The sequence below is a fragment of the Octopus bimaculoides genome, chromosome 22 (genome assembly GCF_046866305.1).
Source record: "Octopus bimaculoides isolate indiv1 chromosome 22, ASM4686630v1, whole genome shotgun sequence".
Lineage (NCBI taxonomy): Eukaryota > Metazoa > Mollusca > Cephalopoda > Octopoda > Octopodidae > Octopus > Octopus bimaculoides.
In genome coordinates this window covers 22,528,838-22,556,337 of record NC_142949.1, presented here as the reverse complement: position 1 = coordinate 22,556,337, position 27,500 = coordinate 22,528,838, and the positions used below count along the sequence as shown (strand labels likewise).

The 27,500-nt window shown below is 38.4% G+C and overlaps 2 protein-coding genes across 3 annotated transcripts in view; one reads left to right on the top strand and one right to left on the bottom strand.

The window, feature by feature from the left end:
* The window catches only part of LOC106872211 (acyl-CoA-binding domain-containing protein 6), a 20,054-nt gene extending 954 nt beyond the window's left edge, over positions 1-19,100 (bottom strand). Inside the window, exons 1-6 of one of the 2 annotated variants that reach the window (XM_014919123.3) lie at positions 18,317-19,100; positions 10,809-10,873; positions 8,681-8,783; positions 7,963-8,154; positions 4,685-4,774; positions 2,470-2,500 (exon numbers count right to left, since the gene is read on the bottom strand). In XM_014919123.3, coding sequence (XP_014774609.2) covers positions 2,470-2,500; positions 4,685-4,774; positions 7,963-8,154; positions 8,681-8,783; positions 10,809-10,873; positions 18,317-18,457 — 622 coding nt within the window. In that variant the 5' untranslated portion in view covers positions 18,458-19,100. The remainder of the gene's footprint in view (positions 1-2,469; positions 2,501-4,684; positions 4,775-7,962; positions 8,155-8,680; positions 8,784-10,808; positions 10,874-18,316) is intronic. The other variant, XM_089339820.1, reaches the window with a different exon arrangement.
* Positions 19,101-21,440: 2,340 nt separating this feature from the next.
* The window catches only part of LOC106872239 (E3 ubiquitin-protein ligase NRDP1), a 244,995-nt gene continuing 238,935 nt past the window's right edge, over positions 21,441-27,500 (top strand). Inside the window, exon 1 of the mRNA XM_089339819.1 lies at positions 21,441-21,625. The gene's annotated coding sequence lies outside the window, so the exon portion shown is untranslated. The remainder of the gene's footprint in view (positions 21,626-27,500) is intronic.

Below are 27,500 nucleotides of genomic sequence, written 5' to 3'. Positions count from 1 at the left end.
TAGCAAATTTTGATTTTGATTTCACTTGCCTCAAAAGGTCTTCACATGCAAAGTTTATTGTCCAATGAATGAGGGGTACTCATAAGTGGGCTGGTTACACCCACTGGCATAGGCCATGGGTTATGGTCTCACTTGGCTTGTCGGGTCTTCTCAAGCACAGCATATCTCCAAAGGTTTGGGTCTACCTCTTCCACAAGTTCCCTCAACTGCTAGGGTGTGACACTTTTTCACACAACTGTCCTCATTCATTTGCAACACATGACCATACCAGCAGAGTCGTCTCTCTTGCACACCACATCTGATGCTTCTTAAATCCAACTTTTCTCTCAGGGCGCTTACACTCGGTTGTGTATGCACACTGACATTACACATCCAGCGGAGCTGACTAAAGAAAATAGTCTAATATTGAGTCGCATAAGCCCTCACGGAAAACCCACATTTTTCCATTGATGGCTTATATGCCCCAATATTAGATTATTTTCTTTAGTCAATACACAGTGATCACTTATAAGCTTAAGGGTATAAAAAAAAATGTTAATGTTTTCTTCATTTGCCTCTAAAGATTAACAAAACTACAGTTAATACTTATAGTAATCAAGGGAGTGAGCTGGCACAATGGTTAGCATGCTGAGCAAAATGCTTAGCAGCAATCCGTCTGTCTTTATGTTCTGGGTTTAAATTCCACTGAAGTTGACTTTGCCTTTCATCCCTTTCTGAGTCAATAGAATAAGTACCAGTTGAGCACTGGGATTGATTTAACCCTTTAGCATTTAAACCAGCCATATCCAGCCTGAGTATTTTACCTGTTTTAAGTTCAGATTAGCCAGATCTGGCCTCTCACACCTACCCAACAATGTCATTCTAAACATAAACAATCACATCATTTGAAATCGAAGCTAAAGATATACATGAATTAATTCAAAACAATGTGGAAATAAGCATTACATTTAACAGAGTAATCTGAATGCTGAAGGGTTAATCAACTCACCTCTACCCTGACATTGCTGGCCTTGTGCTAAAATTTGAAACCAATATTAATTAGTATTCCTTTCTACTGTAGGCACAAAACCTAAAATTTGGGTGGAGAAGGAGCTGTCTATTAGATCAACCCCAAAGAGATGAAAGGCCAAGTCAGCCTCAGTGGAATTTGAATTGTACAGACAGATGAAATGCCATGAAGCATTTAGTCTGGTATGCTAACAACTCTGCCAGCTCACCACCTTAATAATAATAATAATAATGACGAAAGGTAAATCTTGGAGGAATTTAGAATCAAAATGTAAAGAGATATAACAAAGCAGCAGGGCATTTCGTCAATCACTCCAATTTGATCTCAGAATGCTGGACCTCAAAAGAAGAAGAGTCACTGTCTGCTAGAAAAGTCCCTTCCAACTCACGCATACATGGAGAAACAGATATAAAAATTATGACAATGATGAATTTAAACAATGATTTGTGATTTTGACACAAGTCCACCAATTCATAGGGAAGGAGTTTTGTTGATATAATCAAATGTAACATATTAATGGTATCTATTTATCAGACCCCAGAGAGATGAAAAAAAAATTTACTGTAACAAGATTTGAACTTAGACCATAAAAGAACAATGAAATATTACACAATCTTTACTACTGACCACACTTCCAACTGTGATCCATTCACTACATTCATCTGTCATTCCCCTCTCGCCTACCCTTCCTGATTCTCTGTCCATATTTTCTCTTAAACTCACTTTCTTGTATCTTGAGAGTATGCTCTAACACCTCATTGCTACCATCATTGTCTTCTTTCCAGTTACTCCCACTCACTTTTATATTAATGCAGGGTAGCCATAAGACACCTGTGCCTGTGCTATCCCTATCATAGCTTCTCAACACTTAACATTAAGCTACCTCCTTCTCTGCTACAACCCATCATAGTTGAAAGTCTTTTCTTTGTCTTGTGATTTACTTGACAACCTCAGTAGTGCCATAATCACACACACAAACAAATGAAAATGGTACACACAGTAAAGGCATCCAGCCCTAGAAACCATGCCAAAACAGACATTGGAGCTTGATGAAGTCCTCTGGCATTTTGGATCCTATCAAACCATCCAATCCACATCTTTGGAGGATGGACAGAAAATGATGAGTATGATGATTTAATTTTACCCTAATATTTCATTCATTCACCACTGTTAATTAATATGAGCAACAGGTATTTTATATTGGGACAAGGCCTTAAAGTTTGAAAGGGAGTAAGTGTAACTAAATCATCAGCCCTCAAGTAATACAGGTATTTTATCAACTCAGGAGGAATATAAGATAAATCTGACACTGACAGGCTATTACGTCACAATGTAAAGAAATATAACTAAATTGTCAATGCCATTTTGTCTATCACTTGACTGATTCAATTATCTGTTGCTCTAAATTTGAACAATTACATAAAAATTCTGGAAAATGATAAACATGAAGCAACACATACCATAATGCAGTGGTGTTTGGCCATCTGTTGCCTGACAAGAAAGGAAATACAGAAAAGAAAATCAATTATATATATGGAATAAAGAAATACTGAAATGTTAAGGAAAATCTAAGAATTAGATATTTTTGCAAACTGAACAAATCAAAAAAATATATTTACAGTATTGTTTGAATAATCTCCCTTCTTTCTCGTGACAGGCCTCTGGTTTCAGTGAAAATGAAATTCCAAAATGAGTGACATGTTTACTTCTGAAGATGCAGAAATTAACCCTAAGTAAGCTCCTAAAGTATTTATTTACAAAAAAAATTAAAAAATCTATTGGTCACTTTCACCTTTTTTGAGGGTAGGGAAAACATTTGATATGAAAAATAAAAATTTTCTTACAGGCACACATTTATATAGGTCCAAGCATGGTTGTGTGGTTAAGAAGTTTGCTTTACAACTATATGATTTTAGGTTCAATCTCAGTGCATGGCATATTAGGCATCTTTTACTATAGCTTCAGGCCAACAAATGCCTTGTGAGAAAAACTAGCAGGTAGAATCTGTACAAAACATGGGGGTATGTGTGTGTGCATATCTGTGTGAATGTTTATGTTCTGTGATTGCATGTAAAAATCACTAAGCTGTGGATGGTGGTATCTATCAGTAAGTCGTCTGGTAGTTCTGCACTTTCAGAGGTGAACAGAATAAAAATTCTTGTATTTGAAAAATAGTTATGGGTTAGCGGCAGGGAGGGCATCCAACTGTAAAACAATGCCTCGATGATCTGCATCATCAAACCCGTGCAAACAAGAGAAAAAGAACAACAAATGAATGAATATATGTGTGTGTATGTATAAATATATGTATACACACATACAATATATATATAAATATATGTATGTGTGTGTATATATAGGCAAATTTGTTGTTGAAAATGCACCTAAATTTGGAAAACTTGTAATTATTTAAAGTACATTTATTTACATGTTCCATAGGAATTTTCACTTGTAACAATGTTTTGGAATCAGGTGTATTTATAATTTTTTCCGTGAGCGGATCTGATTTTTGATTCATTAATCTGTGAGCGAATCTGATTTTTGATTCCAGTCCAGCGATGATAAATTCTTGATTATTGAAATTTTTCAGGATTTAGAGATAAAAACAAAAAAAAAAAAATGAAATCCAATAGCAATTGTTAGCAAGTCACGAGAGGGAAGGGAGATAATTTTAAGATAATGAGAATAAATTATTGGCTTAAAATTCTGACTCAAGGGCCAAACTGAGAATAAATTATTAACCTATGAAAAAAAGACAATTTGATTTTTGTTTTTTGGCAAGGGACAAATATTTACATTTTCCATTATATGAGGGTTAGTGACATGTACTGGTACAGTCAGATCCTCCATCACCCGCCAGATCATCCTACCAGGGTTTTACTCTTGTTCAACGCAACTGGTGTGGGGCTAGAAGAGGCCTTGTGGCAGGCCCCGCACCAGATAGCTGGATGTGATTAAGGAAGATCTCTAGAGGCTTAACATCACCTTGGAGGATGCAGAGGAGCTGGCATGGGACTGTCAGCAGTAGAAAGCACTGGAGGACCGACTTTGCTTTAAGCATGATTATGTTTCTGGGATGACCCCCAGTCCCACCAAGCAAGAGCATGAAGCAAGCAAAGAGCAAGGGAGACAAGGGCACACATGTTCCAGTGTTACTCAGCAAAGCAAAAGAATGAAACATATCCATACTTGCCTTCCTGATAATTTTTTGTTTTCTAAATAGCATACTTAAAAATATACTGACACCCTCCGTTAGTTACAACGATGAGGGTTCAGTTGATCCAATCAATGGAACAGCTTGCTTGTGAAATTACTGTGCATGTAGTAGAGCACTCCACAAACATGTGTACCTTTAACATAGTTCTCAGGGAGGTTTAGCATGACACAGTGTGACAAGGCTGGCCTTTTGAAATACAGGTACTACTTATTTTTGACAGCTGAATAGACTGTAGCAACATGAAATAAGTGTCTTGCTCAAGGACACAACATGTCACTGGGAATTGAACTCACAATCGTAAGATTGTGAGCTGAATACCCTAACCACTAAGCCATGTGCCTTAAAAATATAAAGCATATACAAAATATGTATTAAGAATATAGAACTCAAAAATCTTAAAATCTTCAGGTATTGCAAAGTGGATAAAACCTCGACAACATATTTTCCAAACTACCCACCTTAACATTGACATCACAGTTCCATTTCAACAAAACATCAACAATATCTTCATAACCACGGTCACAGGCCCAGTGAAGCAATGTCATACCCTGCAATTAAGATAAGCACAGAAGAAATTAAGATATGTCATAGGGAATATTACACATAAGACTTTTGAAAAAGATTTTTGTGTTATATAACATCACAATCCTCACAAATGATTTGGTCACCATATAATCTCACTTCCTACAATCTACCCTACCCTAATGAGTTTCTGAAGGGTTTTAAACACACACATAAAGGGTGGGCCAAAAGCTACAAAGGGGTTTCAAAATGTATGTATATATATATATATATATATATATATATATATATATATACAAACATGTGCAGTGAGTGAGGCTCCAACTTATTCTTGATTAAAATTTCAGGGCCTATCCTTTATATACATATATACCATTATATATATATATATATACATACACACACATAAATGTCTCTTGAGTCCCAGAATCTTCGGGGAAGGGGGGAGAAAATGAGAGATTCAACAGGACGGATCCAACAGGACGGATCCAACAGTAACAACAAGGAATGATTTACAGACACAGAGGCAGCTCCAATCACCCTTAGCTGGAGAGATAGTGGGAGTGAAATGTCTCTCTGGAAAGATCTGCAAGAATGCAAAAGGGCTCAAGATACACTGAGCCAGGTCAGACTGGGGGAAGGAAGAGCCACAGTTGCAGTGCTCAGTGGTCTCACCTGTTGAGACATCAGTAGTTGGGGAGGTATTGGAAGTAGAGCTGCAAGCATGAGAAAGGGCTCAAGATACACCAAGCCTGGTGAGACACAGAAGTCCAGGCAGGAAGCACCCCACAGGACTAGAAGTCTTTCAGTACCTGTGTCACTTCAAGTCTTCAGGAGGTGCAACCCACCCAATACCACCCCAGAGGGCTAATCTCACCCAGTGAAAAAACAAATCAAATGGCCCAAGACTTCGACATAATAATGGATTGCATGCTGGCAGGAACAGCTGAACAGAAAGTGAATGTGCTTATAACTATCGCATTCAGTCTGGAAAAAGATGGATTTGGAACAGTGGACAGACCGATTACCACAGCAATCAAAAAGAAACTCAGCAGAAAAGAAAGAGAGATGTACCATCTGAGAGGAGAGATCAAGACCCTCAATAAACAGTATAAGGGAGCCTTTGCTGATGAAAGGAAAAGCATCAAGGATTTGACAAGTCAGCTCCATGAATGTCTGAGAAGGGTTAGAAGGGCAGGAAGCATCCAGAAGCGGAGGAAAGAGAGGGAGACCAAATGAGAGCAATTTGTCAAGAACTCTTTTACGTTCACCTGAACACTGTTGGGGGGAAACTAAATCATGGAAATTGACCAGCTCCAGAAAAGAGGTAGAAGCATTGATAACCTCAGAAATGAAGCCTTTGATGTTAATCCAAATATCAGTAGAGTTGAAATACCAGGAAATAAGTTCAACCTCAGCTGTTCATCCTGGAAAGAAGGGGTGAGAAGGGCCAGATCAGGATCAGTTTCAGGCCTGAGTGGTACACCTTATAAAGTATACAAGAAATACCTGCAGCTCCTTCAGAGGCTGTGGATGCTGTTCTGAAAGATCTGGACAAAAGGTATCATCCCACCATGCTGGGAGAAGGCAGAAGGATGTTTTGTGCCAAAAGAAAACTCTGCAGCCATTAACCAGTTCAGGACCATCTCTCTCCTGAGTGTTGAGGGGAAATTCTTTTCTGTACTGGCCAAAAGGATGACGTGGGGATAAACATAGATACAAAGACACATACACATATCATCATCATCATTTAACGTCCCTTGTCCATGCTAGCATGGGTTGGATGTTTCACCAGGGCTGGTAAGCTGAAGAGCTGCACCAGACTCTAGTCTAATTTGGCATGGCTTCTACGGCTGGATTCCCTTCCTAATGCCAACCACTCTGAGAGTGTAATGGATGCTTTTACATGCCAGTGGCACGGGTGTCAGTTCGCATGCCACCAATATCTGCCATGACTACGATTTCACTTTGCTTTAATGGGTCTTCTTCTCAAGCACGTCATTTGTCATTGCCTCCATGAGACCCAGCGTACAGAAGACAGCTTTTATGTGCCACTAGCATGGATGTTAGTTATGCAACACCACATTGTCTCCGTGAGGCCCAATGCTCAAAAGGTGCTTTTTACATGCCAGTTCTGTGACACCAACAACAACCACAGCTATGCTTGCACTTGGCTTGACGGGTCTTCTCAAGTATAGCATATCACCAAAGGTTTCGGTCATTAGTCACTGCCTCCGTGAGGTCCAACATTTGAAGATCATGCTTCACCACTTTATCCCATGTCTTCGTGGGTCTCCCGTTTCCACAGCTTCCTTCCACTGGCAGAGATCAGCACTTCTTCACACAACAACAAGCTTCTTTCAGTTTCTGTCTACCAAATCCATTCACAAAGCTTTGGTCAACCAGAGGCTATAATAGAAGACACTTGCCCAAGGTGCCATGCAGTAAGACTGAACCCGGAACCATGTGGTTGGGAAGCAAGCTTCTTACCACACAGCCATGCCTGTGTCTATAGGGTATTGGAATCTTAATAATGGATTTACAAATGTAATGACCAATCTTAAAGACTATTGGATTTTACTCACAAGGTATTGGAATCTTATATGTATACCATTCTGCCTAAACAATGGATTTACAAATACAATATCCCTACATTCACTCTCTATTTCCTATCTTAACTAAACTAACTATTGCTTAATCATCCTCTCACACCGTCTCTGATGAAGGGATATAATAAATATCCTGGAAACATCTGTAAGACTTATTTATAAATCTTCTGTATTATACACAGCCTTGGTTTATTATCTCATTACGAAATATAAATCCTTATATTCACACGCTGATATATGACCTACGTTGGACCCCTTATTTGCATAATCACCGAACCTGGAGCTTAACCGTGGCCTATCCATAGCACTTACTCAGCATTACCTGAAACCTCTGGGTCTAATTGACACCACTATCAGTCATAACCTATATATATATATATATATATATATATATATATAAGAAAATGAGATGACAAAGGAATAAACAATTATCTTATGAACTTCATTAGAATACAACTGTTTCTGTACATCTTTGAAGTTGAAGTAAATCCTTAGCTTTGAATACAATAAATAAACCAAACTACATGTAATGAGTTACTTTTTTCTAGTTGTGCATGTGTGTGTCTTCAGGTGTATGTATGTATGTGTATGTAATTAATACTTACATCATTATCACAGTCGTTCACTTTGGCCCCGGTCTCCAGAGTTTTCTGCAATTCTTTAGTTTTACCTTCCTTGCACATATCGAAAATTGTCCAACTGCCAATCTCACTGTCAACATCCATCTTGGCACTGCATAGCTTGCTCAATGTGCGCCGACTCATGCGACTGTAAGGGTCTTCGAATGAATCTTCATCCTAAATAATGTTTAGAAAAAGAAATACAGAAAGTTTGATTTCAGATTTACATGATAAAATGCACCCCCATCACACAGCAAATCAGTTGGCAATAGGAAGGGGATCCAGCAATTAAAAACTATGTCCCCAAAATTAATGGAGACGTGAATTCTGCAAACCAGAACCAATTGCAACTTGTCCAGGAGTGCAGTAATCAGCGTCATCGTTATCAACTCTTAACATCCAGGAATTGAATTCACTATCTCATGAGTGTGAGCCTGATGCTCTAGGTGCTCTAACCACTGAGCCATATATCTTCACTCTCTCACTTATATTCATCTTGTAAAATGGCTGGTGATAAGAAGGGTATGTAGCCATAGAAACCATGCCAAAGTAGACATTGTAGCTTGGCACAATCGTCTTGTTCGTTGGTTCCTGTCAAACTGTCCAAGCATCGAAAACAAATATTCAACAATGATCATGATGAAGATATCTGTGCAACTTCAGAAAACCAACTCTGCAATGAAAAAGAGACTGAAGAGCTTACCTTGACTGCATCTTCCCAGTTGGGATACAGCTTTTGCACTTCACAAATGTATTCAGACATTGCCTCCTTTTTGTTCATTTTACCCAAACTTTTCCATGCTTCCCTGAAAAGCAGATTACCAGAAATTACTTGTGGCAGTATTATTATTAGTATTATTACTACTATTACTACTAAGTCGATGAGTTGGTGGTATCATAAGCATGCTAGGCAAAATGCTTCGTGTTCTTAGATCAAATTCCACAGAGGTCGACTTTGCCTTTCACTCTTTCGGGGTCAATAAATTAAGTACCAGTTACGCACTGGGGTCGATGTAATTGATTTATACCCTCCCCACAAACTGCAGATCTTGTGCCTTTAGTAAAAAAGAATATTATTATTATTATTATTATTATTATTGTTATTATTACTAGGGTGGTGAGCTGGCAAAATCGTTAGCACACCGGGCAAAATGCTGAGCAGTATTTTCTCTCTTAACATTCTGAGTTCAAATTCAGCTGAGTTTGACTTTGCCTTTCATGTTTTCGGGGTTCAATAAAATAAGTACCAGCTGACTACTGGGGTCAATGTCCCCTGCCCCGAAACTTCAGACTTTGTGCCTATATCAGAAAGGATTATTATTATTATTATTATTATTATTATTATTATTACTACTACTACGGTGGCGAGCTGGCAGAATCATTAGCATGCCAGGCAAAATGCTTAGCAGCATTTCATCTGTCTTTATGTTCTGAGTTCAAATTCAGCCGAAGTTGACTTTGCCTTTCATCCTTTCAGAGTCAATAAAATAAGTACCAGTTGAATATTGGAGTCGATGTAATCAACTAGTCCCCTTCCCAAAAATTTCAGGCCTTGTGCCAAAACTTGAAATCATTGCTACTATTACTACTACTACTACTACTAAAGTGTTAGCTATCATATAACATAACTTTGGAAGTATACTTTTGCCACTTTGGGTAATATATGAGGATATGGCATACATGCAATAATTATAACTTAATTTTTATCAAAACGATGAAATGAATAATTTTCAAAAGAAAAATATTACCTTTAGATAAAATTAAATAAAACAAATTTCACATTTGGACATTTGCAATCCACTCTTATCAAAAACCTCTCTTAGCAAAATTTCATTAAAATATATTATAAGAAAACTAATCCTACACCTCTGTCTGTACCTCTCTTCTACTTTCCCTCTCTCTCTCACTTATCTTTACCATCCCCCTACCACAGCTTGTCAATTTCAGTGTACCTGTATTGACTAACTCTTTTACCATGCTTGTGTGGATCAGACAAAATCATGTTGGAACAGAGTTTTGTACAGATGGATGACAAAAGTCTCTTGTTGCCACCAACCAGTTCTTTACAAGTGAGATAATAATTTCCTTGTCATTCAAACAATAATCAACCAAGACATGCTTACATGGATAAATGGAAACAAACAACACTGTATGAACGAGCCTTTACAAAATTCACATGAAACACGCATGTAGATGAGAGAAGTATGAACATACAAGCACACACATGCATTGTTGTTGTTGTTGGCACTCCGTCGCTTAAGATGTCGAGGGTTCCAGTTGATCCGATCAATGGAACAGCCTGCTAGTGAAATTAACGTGCAAGTGGCTGAGCACTCCACAGACACGTGTACCCTTAACGTAGTTCTCGGGGATATTCAGCGTGACACAGTGTGACAAGGCTGACCCTTTGAATTACAGGTACAACAGAAACAGGAAGAAAGAGTGAGAGAAAGTTGTGGTGAAAGAGTACAGCAGGGTTCACCACCATCCCCTGCCGGAGCCTCGTGGAGCTTTAGGTGTTTTCGCTCAATAAACACTCACAACACCCGGTCTGGGAATCGAAACCACGATCCTGTGACCGCGAGTCCGCTGCCCTAACCACTGGGCCATTGCGCCTCCACTACACACATGCATATACATACATAACAGGCTTCTTTCAGTCTATCTAACACGTCCATTCACAAAGCTGAGACAATAGAAGATAGTTACCCAATATGCCATGCAGTGGGACTGAACCTAAAAACTGCATAGTTGAGAAGCAAACTTCTTAACCACACAGCCATGCCTATATCACAGCATGAGGAAATCAAACAATGGCATGAAATACTTACCATTTTTGTTTAGCTTCGAACTGCAGCATCCCTGGTTTTGGTGTATGACACTGACCTTCGTTTGCCTATAAAAAAAAAAAAAAGATTCCAGAAACATTGTAGAATATTGTGAGTGAAATTAATCAGGATATCCAATAGATATTAATATAGCATTATTACTGTTGTTTTTACGTCCACTTTTTCTATACTGGCATGGGTTAGGAGAGATCACTTGAGGTAGTAATCTATAGTTGGATCGATGCCCATTCTGACACAAATCCATGAAAGAAGCCGATTGTGTGTGTATATCTCTTTTACTTGTTTCAGTCATTCGACTGTGGCCATGCTGGGGCACCGCCTTGAAGAATCTTAGTCTAACATAACGACCTCAGTACTTATTATTTTTTGTAAAGCCTGGTACTTACTCTATCAGCATATTTTGCCAAACTGCTGAGTTACAGGATTGTAAACAAACCAACACCAGTTGTCAAGCGGTGGGGGAAGACAAATACAAAGACACACACACACACATATATATACAATGGGCTTCTTTCTGTTTCCATCTACCAAATCCACTCACAAGGCCTTGGTCAGCCCAAGGCTATAGTAACAGACACTTACCCAAGGTGCCTTCCACATAGTGGGACAGAACTCAGAACCGTGTGGTTGGGAAGCAAACTTCTTACCACACAGCCATGTTTGCCTGTGTATGCGTGTGCGACTGACATCATGTGATGGTTGTAAACAAGCAACTGTGTCATACAAATGTTTATTTCCAAGTCTTCTGAGAAAACATGTCTGGCCATGGGGAAATATTACCTTCTCTGGAAACAGTTGAGGATTGGTGACAGGAAAGGCATCCACCTATAGGAAATCTGCCTCAGCAAACTGTTTGATCCATGCAAGTATGGGAATGTGGATATTAAAGGATGACATAAAGACATATTTTATCGAGATGGACTTTACCTACTGAATCACTGAGCAGGACTTTTACTGAATGTCACTGTTGCCTGAGCAGTATCAATGCAATGACATTTGGAGATATATGATACATACACACATTGTCTTAACATTGTTCAATATTGATGAACAAGCCTCATCATTTCCAATATTCTGTGAACAACGTTTGGTCATAGGGAAAACTACCTTGCCAGGAAACAATTGCTTAAGAGTATGGTTGTCCATGCACACAATATGTCCAGATCATGGTTTTCCAAAATTATTGCCTGGATGGAACAAATATCAAATGCAGCTAGAACATCAGAGTCAGGGGTGAATAAATTCCATTTTATTTTATTTTGATGGAATCATTCCAGGAATCCAAAGTGATGCTTATAACATGTCAAAGTTTCAGAGGATAACAAAAAGGATTTTGTTTCATTGCTGCTATGTCTTCGTGACTGGACCTGAGACTCTAAACTATCGAAAAACTTTGCCAACTTTTGAGTCCTTAGAGATATTTCTGAATCTATGTTTCATCTTTATTCACTATAATCCTATAAAGATATATGAAGGATTCAACAACCTCAAGAAGATTACCTTCCAGATATATTTTAGGCTGCTGTACAACTTGACCAGGGAGGTTGAAACAAAAATACTCCCCTCCCCCCAGTAGAGGTAACAACCTTAACAACTCTAACATATTTGAATGACAGTAGGTTAAAAGCAAGAATACTATTATGACGCCTGTTACCCAAACATTCACAAAAACCTTTTCAGGTACTGAATAACATCTCTCCTTCCTGTGTTAACTCCCATATCTCTTTCCCAGTTTTCAGAGTTGGCACTCTAAATGTAGGCACACTGGAAAGTAGGTCTAGTGAGCTTGTCGAGATGCTTGAATGGAGATGTATTGATGTATGTTGCATACAAGAGGTAAGATGGAGAGGAGCTTTAGCCAGAGTCTTCACAGGCAAAGCACATAGGTATAAACTCTTCTGGGAAGGTAACAGTGATGGAATAGGGGGTGTGGGCATACTTCTTGCAGAGGAATGGGTGGATAAGGTCATAGAGGTAGTGAGGGTATGTGATAGAGTACTTAAACTCAGGCCAGTCTTGCAGAATGGTATAGCTACAATTATTTCTGCCTACGCCCCACAAGTGGGCCTGCCAAATGAACAGAAGGATTACCTTTATGATATTCTTCTGCAGGCAACCTCAAAGATGTGTGACAGTGATCTCATCTTTGTGGCTAGAGATTTTAATGGGCATGTCGGACGGCAGCCTGGTATCTTCCATGGTGTACATGACTTGGTACCAGAAATGAAGAGGGAACTAGGCTCCTGGAGTTCTGCAATACATATCACCTTCTGATCTGCAACACCAACTTCAGGAAGCTAGCTAGCCACCTGTATCCCTGCCGTAAGGTTTTATTTCCACACACGCCAGCTTAATTTAATTCGTCCCAAGTCGTAAGACACCTGTTGTTATGTCCTGTTATTATTTGTTTTGTATTTGTGTAACATTATTCTTTTTTTTCCGTCCTTGCTTTTGTATACATTCGCTGCTTTCTTCCAAGGAATCTAATACTCTTAGCTTAGGGTGTTTATGGAAGACTAGCAGTCGCCCATGCATACCACACTACTGATGCTATCCAAGGGAAAGGCAAAGGCTGATACGGCTTGGCACCAATGATGTCACAACTCATTTCTACAGCTGAGCTAACTGGAGCAACGTGAAATAAAGTGTCTTGCTCAAGAGCACAACACGCAGCCCGGTCCAGGAACCGAACTCACAACCTCATAATCATAAGCTTGACACTCTATCCACTGAGCCAGATACATATGTGTGTGTGTGTGTGTGTATATATATATATATATATGAGCCAGATAAGTATGTGTGTGTGTGTGTGTGTGTGTGTGTGTGTGTGTGTATCATCATCATCATCGTCGTTTAACATCCGCTTTCCATGCTAGCATGGGTTGGACGATTTGACTGAGGACTGGTGGACCAGGAGGCGACACCAGGTTCCAATCTGATTTGGCAGAGTTTCTACAGCTGGATGCCTTTCCTAACGCCAACCACTCCAAGAGTGTAGTGGGTGCTTTTACGTGCCACCGGCATGATATATTATATATACGTATATATATATATATATATATATATATATATATATATATAATGTTGTTGTTGGCACTCCGTCGCTTACGACGTCGAGGGTTCCAGTTGATCCGATCAACAGAACAGCCTGCTCGTGAAATTAACGTGCAAATGGCTGAGCACTCCACAGACACGTGTACCCTTAACATAGTTCTCGGGGATATTCAGCGTGACACAGTGTGACAAGGCTGACCCTTTGAATTACAGGCACAAGAGAAACAGGAAGAAAGAGTGAGAGAAAGTTGTGGTGAAAGAGTACAGCAGGGTTCGCCACCATCCCCTGCCGGAGCCTCGTGGAGCTTTAGGTGTTTTCGCTCAATAAACACTCACAACGCACAGTCTGGGAATTGAAACTGCGACCCTACGACCGCCAGTCCGCTGCCCTAACCACTGGGCCATTGCGCCTCCACACACACACACACACATATATATATATATATATATATATATATATATATATATACATATACATATACATATATATATATACATACATATACATATATATATACATATACATATATATACATATATATATATATATATATATATATATATATATATATGTATATATATGTATGTATATATATGTATATGTATGTATGTATATGTATGTATATATATGTATGTATATATATATATGTATATATATGTATATATATATGTATGTATATATATGTATATATATGCATGTATATATATATATATATATATATATATATATATATATATATATATATATATATATATATATATATATATTGGGTAGTCCATAAATAATACTTTTTTAATCTAAAATATACACTCCTCCATTTTCTACAACACTCTTCCATCTATCTGGTAGACTTGCAAGGTCCCTTTTCCAAAATTCACTTGTCCATGACAAAAATACTCCTCCAGTACTGTTCTGGCCTTGTCTACAAAATTCATATTGTTTCCATCCAAATGATTTTGAAGACAGTGGAATGAATGATAATCAGCCAAGGCAATGTCTGGCGAATATGGTGGGTGGGACATCATTTCCTATTCAAACTGCTTCAGCCTTTGGAATGTCATCCTCACTGTATGTGGCCAAGCATTATCCTGATTGAAGAACACCTTTCATCTTGAAACCAAAGATGGTCATTTTTCTTCTAGCGCTGACTTCAGACACCCAAGCTGCTTGCAGTAGATCTACTTATCCTTTGGTTTGGGTTTAAAAGTTCAAAGTGGACTAAACTTTTCATATCCCACCAAACAGATAACACCTTACGTGGGGGAAGACATTCTTTAGCCTAGGGTGCTAGTGCTTCTCCTTTCCCTACCCACTGTCTTTGGTGCTTCACATTTTTATACATAACCCATTTCTTGTCACCAGTCACTACTCAGTCCAAAAAAAGTTCATTCATGAGATATGACAGCAGAGAAGAACACACATTCATTCTCTGCACATGATTAGACTCGGAAAGTTTGTGAGGAACCCATTGACCCAATTTGTTGACTTTTCCGATGGCACACAGATGTCTATGAATGGTTGAATGACCAAATCCAAGCTTCTCTGCTAGATCCTCAACAGTTACAATGGGATTTTGTTCCACTAGGGTTTGTAGGATGTCTTTGCTGAGCTCTACAGATCTTCCAGGATGAGTCTCATCTTCTAGGCTGTAGTTTCCAGCTTGGAATTTCTGGAACCACTGTTGACACTGGCTTACGCTTATTGTCCAATCCCATATACTGCATTAATATTCCTTGCACTTTCCATTGCATTGTTACCTTTATTGAACTCATAATGCCAAATATGCTCCTTTGTCATTTCCATTATAGCTTTGGAAAAATAAATGTTAAAATCATTGCACTGAAAACTTGCACTAAGAATAAGAACAAAGTAAATTTACTACCTGCTTTTAGAGCAAATTGATGCAGGTAGTTTATACCATCCCTCTCCAACTTTTAGTTCATGCAATTGAAAACCCCGCATTATTTATGGGATGAAATGCTTGAAATACAAGAGTAGAAAAACAGCCAACAACTGATGAAGGGTCGTTTTTTATGTTGTTTGTCTTGTTTTCCATTTGTGTCTTTCGTTGTTCGAAAAAATAGTTCATATTCCATGTACCCATACTTCGTATTTTTTTGTTGTACTTGATTCATTACGTCCTGTGCCCACATATGCATATATATATATATATATATATATATATATATATATATATACGTATAGATGTAAGTGCGTACATGTACGTATGTATGTATATGCATATATATATATATATATTTTTAATATTATATATATATATATATATATATATATATATACACACACACACACACACACACACAGAAACAATTCGATTTTGTGCATGCATGCTATACACACAATGGGAATGCATTTTATAATGTTCTTTAAAAAATTTGCCTGTAAGTCTGACCAATGAAGAAACGAGAATGAATGTGGTTCCCCTGGGTGAAACCAGAGAGAAGCTAACATGGCATTGGTGTTGCCACACCCATTAAAAGACGAACTTCTTATTACTAGACAATGAAATCGTTCATTTTTTTTCTTCTTTCCAGCAATTATCTTTTATACAAAATATGAATAGGAATATATTTAACAAACGAAAAACAAGAAAGAAATAGAGAGAAAGAAAAACCAAACATCAATGCAGCACCAAGTGCTTCAATTGGTTACACATCACAAGGTTCAAGGGAACCTACTGAAGCCAGACAGCACACCTGCGATATTAGCATGGGTGGTGGCGATGCTAAGACATAGCAACAACTAAGCACTCTCACAGACATCACCTGACACCTGGGTAAGGCAAGCTGCCAATAACGACAAGGACTTCACCGTTAGTGGCCCAGTCCCTCCAGACATCTCAAATGCCACAGGCTGGAAGAGACAGTTCATTGCCTGATCCCAATACTTCAGGGTTTTGTTCCATTCAGCTATGAGAGAAGTGACCCTCCCATTTACTGCAGCATCCAGGGTGTGGGACGGAACAAGAGTCAGACTGTGACGTCTCAGATAAGGCATCTACCTCTTACAGAGGGTAAGAACATCTGGTCTCTTCCCATCATGTCTGAATAATCCTGCTGGCTCCAGAACTGAGGGGATATTAAACCGAATCAGGGCCCACTTAATGATTAAATTTAGCTCAGTGTGATGAGTGAAACAACTAGCATTTAGGTGACAAGACAGACCATGAAAAACTTTGGAATTGAGGGGCCTACCACAGGGACATCTCAGTCCCCTACAGACGTCAGTTCCCAATCTAAGTGCGATAGAGATGTGGACCTCATCTAGACCTCAGCAAAACACTTGTCAATTTCAGAGTGCCTCCACTATCTATAGCAATTCTACCTTGAGATACTTAATACCAGATGCTCATGGCCTACTTGAATTATTTTAATTCGTATCCTATACCCTACTGTCACATGTTAAAACGGTGGCGGTGGGGAGATGATAATATTACCCTAGATCACCCTCAAAAGACAAGGTGGTCACGGTCGGATTTTCTTTTCATAATAGACCGGTTGGATCAAGATTGGCATGGGGCTAAACAAAAAACACCAACTTAGAGGTACTTGCGAACACGAACAACTGGATTATTGGGTGTTTTATTTTGCAGTACCTTATATTACTCGGCCATTCACAACGACGTAAAGAGATGGGGCAGCCATGGTGTGTTTGATAGACAAACCAATCCCAGCAAGAACTGAACTCAGCGATGAGATATAAAATCTAAACTAGTTCTCAATGAAAGAACCTTTAAGTAGCCATTCGACTGGGAAAAACAGCTGCCAAAGCTCCTTTAAACCATACTCTAAGTCGTTGAAAAATGAGTGAAAATACATGAGACAATGTTGTCTTAGATACGTCGGCATTGTTTCGTTCAATCAGGTAGAAAAAAATGATAGCTTGGAGATCAATAACGAAACTTTGCCGACAAGTATTAATAGGCGGAATGATCATTGCTGGAATACTTCTAATCATAGGTCTATTCAATCAGGGCTGACCTAGGGTTAAACAATACAAAGCGACACACACACACATACACGCAGAGGTGCGCATATATATCATTGCACAAATAATATATTCAGATTTATTATATCAAATATATCTTTATACATAAACATACATATATTTTAAGCCTTTTCTAAACGAGTTAATAATCTGCGTATGTATGCATTCCATGTTCGTAGGACGTCCAAACCTTCTCCTAAATACCAAGAAACTTCGGGGTACATGCAAACGAATTGAAGTAAAAACAACCGAAATTAAAACCTGGCTGTAAATTTAGTCAGCCAGGAGCCTTTTAATTCTTTGCAAAAATATATTTTAAAATTTTACGAATGGTAACGGGGATAGCAGGAAGATATTAAAAAAATTGTTATTTAATTTATTAAAAATTTTAAAAGACACCAAAAAAGCATAATGTATTTTACTTTACCTGTTTGTATCTTGCATAGAAATATAGCATTTTCTTCGTTCCCAAATCAGTCCCATACTGGCGAATATAATGAGCTGCTTTGTTAAACTTCAAACACAGAGAATCCTCTTTCTGCAGGTTCGAGTTTATCTCAGTTTCCATAGCTTTTCGATCCTGTTCAGAAAGTCAAGGTTTCTTTCTTTTTCTTTTTATTATATAATTTATAACGCGTTACTTTCAATTAAAAGAAGATATTTCTTCACTTATGCACAAACGCATACAAGCACACACAAGACACTCACACACAAAGAATATTTTTCTATCTATCTCTCTCCTTTTTCTGTCATGCATGCGCACGAGCAGATTATCCAGATAGATAGATAGATACACTTATTGCTTCTCTCCCAAGAATGCACTGATTATATATGGATCCTGTATGAATTAAAGCACTTCTTGGAATGTGCGTTTCCGATAACAATCCAAGTCGGGAATAAAGCTAAACACGCAAACGTGCTTATACAAACATACCAACATTTTATATATACACATATATATATATATATAATGCGACTAGAGTGGATTTTTTTTATAGCATAAACTATATAATTATGCACGTGTATATAAATGTTTCGAATATTTAAAAATCAATATAGACATTTGGTCACAAGAGTTTCCATATTATATTACGTTACGAGGAAAGCATACGCTCTTGCCATGCTGCAGATTACTTAAAATTAGAAAATTAGAGTACATAAACAGAAAACGCGAATACGAAGTGGTGGCTTCCTCTCAGTGGTACATATTTAATCGTGTCACGTGATAAAACTTGGCTATGCGCCTTTAGTGACACACACACACACGAAACGAAAATGAGCTAAGCGAAGCAACTCGGGGTGGTAAGATAAATAAATGTGTATAAGCAGGGAAGGAATACACACACACACACACACACACACACACACGGTCATCCAGCTGCATGAAAACCAGGATCAAATCAGATACAACGTTGTTTCTAAGATTTTACCTATCGGCAACGGTTAAAGCAAGACTATCTTTGCGCATTCCCTTTTCACCATTTTCTTCACTGTTGAAGACAGCATTTATTTCCGTTCCCGTATTACTGGCAGCCTTTTCAACCCGAGGCGCCAGCAAGTTCCTACCAAAACACTGGAACAATTCATCCATGGATTACTCTTTGCAGACGATGCCGCGCTTCTTGCCCGTGCAAAGACAGTTCTGCAACGCATCACCTTTTGCTTTGCAGAAGTTTCTCGGCACTTTGGCCTAGTAGTCAGTTTTCCATCAACCTGCACACGGCAATAATACTGCTTCCCTCACAACGCCATCGATGAAACTGAACTAAATACAATCAACGATTTTACCGACTTATGGCGCACCATTACATCAGATGGCAACATCGACAGGGAAGTTGACAAGAAACTGGCGAAGGTAAATGGTGTATTCGGTAGATGTACAAAAGAGTCTGGAACAATAGCCATCTGAAGACATTGCGTCAGGATCAGTGTATGCAGAGTCGTCATGCTGAACACCCTATGTACAGTTCAGAGTGGTCGGTCATCGATCAGGATCACCTAAGAGATACATTCAGTACTGTCATCACATCAGCCTCACTATCCTGTGGAGTGATTTTGTCGCTAACGTCGAGGTCCTAGAGCCGGTGAGAGTCACCAGCATTTAAGCAACTCTGTTGAAGACACGTTACCAGGAAGGAGGATCATCGATTTCTCAAGATCAGCTTTATGGAGAATTCTCCCCTGATCATCTTGATAAAGAAGTCTGAAAGATATTTGAGGACTCCATAAAGAAATCCTTCAGCACTTGTCACGTTGATCTCCACCCGTGATCTGTTCTTGTCGCTGACTGTGAAGTCTGGCGTCTCACTGTCCTCCGGGCAACAGCCTCTTTTAGAGATACCCGCAGGACCATCCTTGCAGACAAGAGAAAGAGAGAGAACAAGGACGTTGCGAGCAACCCTGATCAGCACATTTTCCTCTGCGGCCTCTGCAGTTGTGCTTGTTTGTCCCGAATAGGATTGGTCAGCCATCATTAAGCCTGCAACAGACATGAATATCCTTCTCTGTAAATATTCACTCTTGAAGAGAAACCAAATGTAACTGATGGGTGCAGTTTATTTTCAAACAATGCCATTGCTTGATTGTTCTCTTAAAACAGCATGGATGTGGCTTTTCAACCATGCTAGGGACTTACACTCTTTCGCACAAGTGTGGAAACGACGTTGTGCCTCTTCCAGCAAATGCTCAGAGAGCTTACCACCCACGCTAACATACACCTTCATTGAGTAATGGAATTTTTCATTAAATCTTTTACCTTTTTCGATTACGGCCAGTCAAAGTATGCAACACATAATACAGATGTTAAAACTTAAGTGATATCTGTGTCTGAAGCTTTCGTTAAGTGAAGGAAATCCTCGCACAGGGCCAGTCTCACTTCGCATACATTTGCTTATAAAAATAACTATTCTACATTATAGGATGTAAACGAAGTCGCAGGTGCTACATTAGAGTTTTCCTTCTCCTAGCTACTTACTTCATCATATAGCATTCCCCATTTTTATTAATTCTTTCCTAATTTTGGCACGAGGCGAGAAATTTTGAGGGGAAGTGGCAAGTTGATTACATTGACCTCAGTACGTAACTGGTACTTATTTTATCGACTCCGGAGAGCTGAAAGGCAAAGTTGACCCTGGTAGAATTTGGATTCGACGTAACAAGTCGGAAGGAATACTAAGCATTTTATCCGACGTACTTATGATTCTACTAACTCGCTGCCTTCCCCACTTTTATTAATGAGGAGATAAATTGAATTTGCCTCCATATAATTCTTTTCGCCATGAGGTTGGGCAAACTTTAATAGCTGAAAACCATCTTAATTTTATTAAACCTGGCCGGTTGACCATAAATTCTCAATCTTCACAGTTCCTCCACTCCCGCTCATATTGAGGATGTGACCACCTCTTTCTTCACAGAAATACTGAGCTGCTCGATAAAATCTCTCATCGACTAGCCGTTGATGATATCTTAGACAGGAGTATATATGCGTGCGCGTGGGAAAGACAGAGAGACTGCATGCATGTGTACGTATACTTGTACACGCACACACACTCAGATGAAAAGAGATAGAGAGACAGAGAGGACACCTGAAAATGGTTGGACAAAATGCGAAACGAAATTAATTATAAATCCATAAAATGTCATCTACTATATCACTTTTAATTAGCCTAACGAATTCCTATTAGTTTAATGAGAATGTACATTAAAAGGGACGCGACATCCATCGGAAAAGTTATTCGTAAGTATTGATTGATTTCCAAGGAAATCTATGGAAATTACTTGAAACTCCAAATTCCCGTAGTTGTTAATGTTTACCTGTGGATCAGTCTTGGTCGAGCAGGCATACGATCAAATATGTTTCAATCATGACCATCTCTTTTTTTTTTAATCATACTATATCTAGAAATATAGGGAGAATTCAAAAAAAAAAAAAAGACGAAAACAGGTGGTGTAGACAACAAACAGATGTATTAGTATAACGCTCGGGAATTGAAAAAGTCTTTAACGTTTCGAGCCTACGCTCTTCCACAGAAAGGAACACAGAAAGAAACAAGCAGAGAAAAAAATGTGTGTAGTGGATAGCGATCTATCATCTTGAAATACATGTTTTCGTTGTGTATCTTTTTATTTTTTTAGATGGTAGTGTGAGAATTTGCGGGTGATTTAGCTACTACATTTTGCAAGCAGCTGGTGCGACAATATGGAATTTTTCTTCATTGACTCGATCTTCCGAAGTTGTTGCTGTTTAGCCGTTTGTCAGTCCTGATCGAGTAGAATTATGATCGGGGTCATTACCTAAGTGAATATTCAATGAGCTTCATCTTTTTTTTTTTCAACATCATGTATCTGGGACCACATTAACTGATGTGTTATCCCTTCTCCACTTTTAAGACGATAATGTATGATTTGATTGTTATTTCTTGCAGATTTTAACGATTGCAGTGCACTTCACTTGTTGGCTGACCCAGCAGACCTATAATGAAAGCCAGGCTAGCCACAACCATCCCGTTTCTTGTATATCTAAGACCACACTGTCCAATACGTCCTTTCTGGTTTGAGGGGGTAGGGTGTGATTTGAGATAGATTTGATGGATATTGCTAACAGATCCAACGACTACGCAGAATTATAAGTGGAACTCCGTCGGTTACGATGACGACGGTCCTATTTGATCCGATCAACAGAACAGCCTGCTCGTGAAATGAACGTGCAAGAGGCTGAGCACTCTACAGATACGTGTACCCTTAACGTAGTTCTCGGGGAGATTCAGCATGACACAGTATGACAAGGCTGGCCCTTTGAAATTCAGGTACAACAGAAACAGGAAGAAAGAGGGAGAGGAAGTTGTGGTGAAAGAATACAGTAGGGTTCGCCACCATCCACTGCCGGAGCCTCGTGGAGCTTTAGGTGTTTTCGCTCAATAAACACTCACAACGCCCGGTCTGGGAATCGAAACCACGAGTCCGCTGCCCTAACCACTGGGCCATTGCGCCTCCACTCTTGAATTATATAATCGATTATATCCTTTTCTTTTTAAGAAGACGGTGTGATTTGAAAGAGAATAAGCTGCTATTTCTAGCAGATCAAACAATAGCGGCTTGCTAGTGAGCTCGTGACAGAAAAGTAGCATTAGAGTTATTTCCCTTAGATGTACACTATTTAACGGACTGAATTCTTATAAAAACCTTCAGCGGTGAAAAGCTCGATTTTTACACGGCATGCGGCGGGAACCTAAAAGGAGATCTTTTAACTTTGTCAGTTTAATTAAAGGTGCAGTTGTTGCGGAATTAGCTTTTTTCTTTGCTTCGTATGGAGTATGGTGGAGAATGAACAAGAGCCAAGACTTCCGATATACGATGTATAACAAATTTCCGTCCGCTTTAAAATTGTACTATTGGACCATCGAGAAATCTGGACAGGTGACCACACGGAAAAATGATTATCGAGTTTGGGGAATTGAGAACGACGATCGCCTTTAAATTTATCCTCACAAATAATCACAACACTATTTATTCTGACAGCCCTAGTAAATGTTACTTTGATCAACCAACTGACGCACATGCTTTAATATTAGCTGTCTGTTTTCTTAAGCACCGTGTATTGGATTAAAGCAAAAATAAGCTGTAAATTACTAGAATCTACACAGATTTCTTCCCATACAGTTAGGTTCACTCTACTGTCTTTGTCTCTCTTTTCTTCTCTTGTGTTTTCTTCTTATATAATTCTGTTACTTGCAATGCCCTCTAAAACATTTTCCTCATTCAACCATTTTGTTCACCGAGACTGGGTTATCACAATGTTTACTTTATGGAAATTAAAATTCATACCAACTCGAACTCGAGTGTTCATGCAGGAATTTCGAAAACAAATGCCAAGAACACTACTGTGTATGTGTGTATGAGAGAGAGATATTCAGTTTATGTTACATTTTTCTATAAAATACTTTGACGAATTGATCGCAGTTTTTGTCTTTGAAATTCTACTATTTGATTTCTTTTTGATTTCGTAATTAATTTCTTTGTCAAACTCAAATGTTTGAACTGAGTTTTGCAAATTATTATTTCTGATGAAGGGTACAGTTGCGAAAAGGTAAACATGGTGAATCAGATACGGCACTCGGTTTCGATTTCCAGTTGAAACCATTCCAAATTACGGTACAAATCTTAGAAAATAAACGAACATACACGTCCTTCTCGTCATCTCCTTATGTCATTGACATACAGTGCGTGCTCCATATCTTTGTTTCCTCACAACTTCTAGAAAAATGGATATTCTTTAAATTTTTTTACAAATACGCTTCAGGTGGCGTAAATTCCGATTATATCGGAATTTGTTGTGAAAAAATATTTTCTAGGATGGAAAGAGGAACTTCAGAAAAATTTGTATTTTTTTAATGAAATTTTTTACAAATACCGTTCGGAGGGTGTAGATTTTGATTATATTAGAATTTAATGTAAAAAGAAGAAAAAAAATATTAACACGTACACATACATACTGGCATATCAATTTTTTTTTCGAAATTTCAAGTTATATTTTGAGATATGTGATGTGTGGTGCGAACCCACCATTTTTTTCTTTCTTTCTGTTTTCCATATTAGATTCCAATATAATCGTAATCTACGCACTCTGAAAGGTATTTGTGGAAAATTTCATTTAAAAAAATATACATTTTTCTAAAAACTATGAAGAAACTAATCCAACTCGTGTGAATTTTCCAAAACTCCTTACCCCACAGTCGGAATTTACACTATCTGAAGCCTATATGTAGAAAATTTCAGATAAAAATGCTCAATTTTCTGGAAGTTATGAGGAAACAAAGTCAGCGGGGAGGAATACACTTGTGTTGGTATACCACAGACAGGCTAGAAAAAACAACCTTAAAGTCATGTACGTTTATCCATCCTTTTGACTAGTCTTGTCTTAAGTTCTACTGGGCTTCTAGCAACCCTCCTCACCAAGAAAGCCTAGTGGGGGTGCCAGTTTAGTTGCAAATGACCTGACCATGCAACAGATTGTACTGGATTCCATATTAGCAATAGTACTCATGAGATACTTCACAAGTGTGTGTGTATATATATATATATATATATATATATATATATATATATATATATACAGGTGTATAGATTTGATTCAGTCAGGATTTCTCTGTAGTTACATAACAACATGTATATACATATATAATCATGTGGATAGATTGTACCGGATTCCATGTTATCAGTAGCACTCACACGATACTTCACATGGCTCAGTGGTTAGAGCGTCGGGCTCACAATCACGAGGTAGTGAGTTCGATTCCTGGCCAGGCTGTGTGTTGTGTTCTTGAGCAAGACTATTTCACTTTGCTCAGTTCACTCAGCTGTAGAAATGAATTGCAACATCACTGGTGCCAAGCTGTCTCAGCCTTTACCTTTCCCTTGGATAACATTGGTGGTGTGGAGAGGGGAGGCTGGTATGCATGGGTGACTGTTGGTCTTCCATAAACTACCTTGCCTGGACTTGTGCCTCGGGAAGGAACTTTCTGGGTGCTATCCCATGGTCATCCATGATCAGAGTGGGTTTTTACTCTTTACCCATGCCTGACATATACACACATACCTACTTTCAAAATTTTGTTCAGATTTAAATGCTGTGAACTCCTGAGGTAATGATTCCGTCCAAAAAAAAAAAATTTCCAAATCTCGTTTTTTTAATAAAATTTTGACCATACCCCTTCCTTTCATCATTTTGAAAATTAAACAGTTTTTTTTTTTTTTATAAGGTGAAAAAGTTGGCAATACAATTCAAGAAAATTTTATATTTTTAATTTCAAAATAGTTTTTGAAATTGAAAATCAGAAAATTACACACAATTTCCCACACCCATGTGGCACAAGGCAAACAACAGCTTTTATTTTGTGAGACAAGAAGTAACCAATTTCTCTTTCCGCTGCTCCAGCCCAAGAAGTGTGGAATGTAATGTTAAAGCATTTGTCAGTTTTGTAGTTTGCCACTGCAATTGCAGGTTACTTCTTCCATTAGATTTGGCACTATCCTACAATAGTTAATTGTCCCGAGATAAGAATAATAATGATCTGCCTTGCCACTCTCTACATATTTGTAGCAGATATATTTTACCACTTAGTCAGTGAGAAAGGGCAGCATCCATGACAGCCTCCATAACTGATGGGAGTAAATTATCCTCAAATCAGAAATCTGGCCTGAAAACTTGCAATACAGTGAACTTTGTTAAAGGCACTTAAAGACCAGGTGGTGGTGTTAAACTGGGAAGCAGGTTAAGTGTACTACCCAAGAACTTGGAACACAAGAGAAGGAACCGATACCACAAGGCATTTTGTCTGACACCCTAATGATTCTGCCAAGCCAGCATCTTATATTGGTCCCTTACTTTATTGATCCCTAAATGATAAGAAGTAAAGTTGCTTTCAGTGGGATTTGAACTCAGAGCTCAAGGCACCAGAGGAAATAATTCAAGGCATTTTGCCCTATACTCAAAAAACATGCATGTTACAACTTATGAGATGATATCCTAATACTTTTTGTGCATTGCTTGTTTGTTGCTTTTTTTATTTTTTTCATAAAGTTATCTTGCCTGAAGAGAAAGAACAGAGCCCATGACCTTGCAGTCACAAACTGATGACATTCAACTTGGATTTCTGTAGGGTAAACATGGTACATGGAAAGAGTTAAATATGGTTTATAAATCTGGGGAGGAAATGGTGGACAACAGGCTTTTGGGTTTAAGTGGAGGTGAGACACAGTAGGAGAGAGGAGAATAGGTCATTATTGGTGTTATTTTTTAGCTTCAGGTCAATATTAACTGACCAGGCATATGATCAAAGGTAGATTTGGTTGTTATTTCCAACAGGCTGAGCAACAACCTGTTTTAACTCAAGATTATATATAACCCAAGTGAGGTATGTAGAGTCAAGTTTACTGTTCAAATACAAACAAAATGCTTGTGAATTTGAACCCAAGGTTTTTAAACTGATATTTTAATAACCATGTCTATAAGAGAAAGGAGATAAAATGTCATGATGCTCATACCATTTGCAAGGACATTTACAACATTCAGGAATTCTTTACTCGAGCTTTCAACTGATGGAGTCATAGGAAGAACTGTCATGAAATACAGATTGTCTGAGGCATTTTAAACCTGGCAGAATCCATTCTCTCAGGCCCAAACACAGCTAAGAGAGAGAGCAAGAGAAAATAATTATTATTTTGAATTTTGGCATAAGGTCTGCAGTTTTGTGGAGAGAGAACAAGTTGATTATATCAACCTCAGTATTTGACTGGTACTTTATTCAATCAATACTGAAAGGATGAAAGCAAAGTCAACTTCAGTGGAATTTGAACTCAGGATGTAAAAACGCTGAAAGAAATACCATGAAGCATTTTCACCCAGTCCTCAAACAATTCCAACAGCTTTCTACTAAAGGCACAAGGCCTGAAGCTTTTTTGGGAGGTGGGGGGACCAGTTGATTACATTGACCCCAGTGTTTCACCAGTACTTAATTTATTGACCCCGAAAGGATGAAAGGCAAAATTTGAACTCGGACAGACAAAACGTCTCTAAACATTTTGCCCAGCATGCTAACGATTCTGCCAGCTCA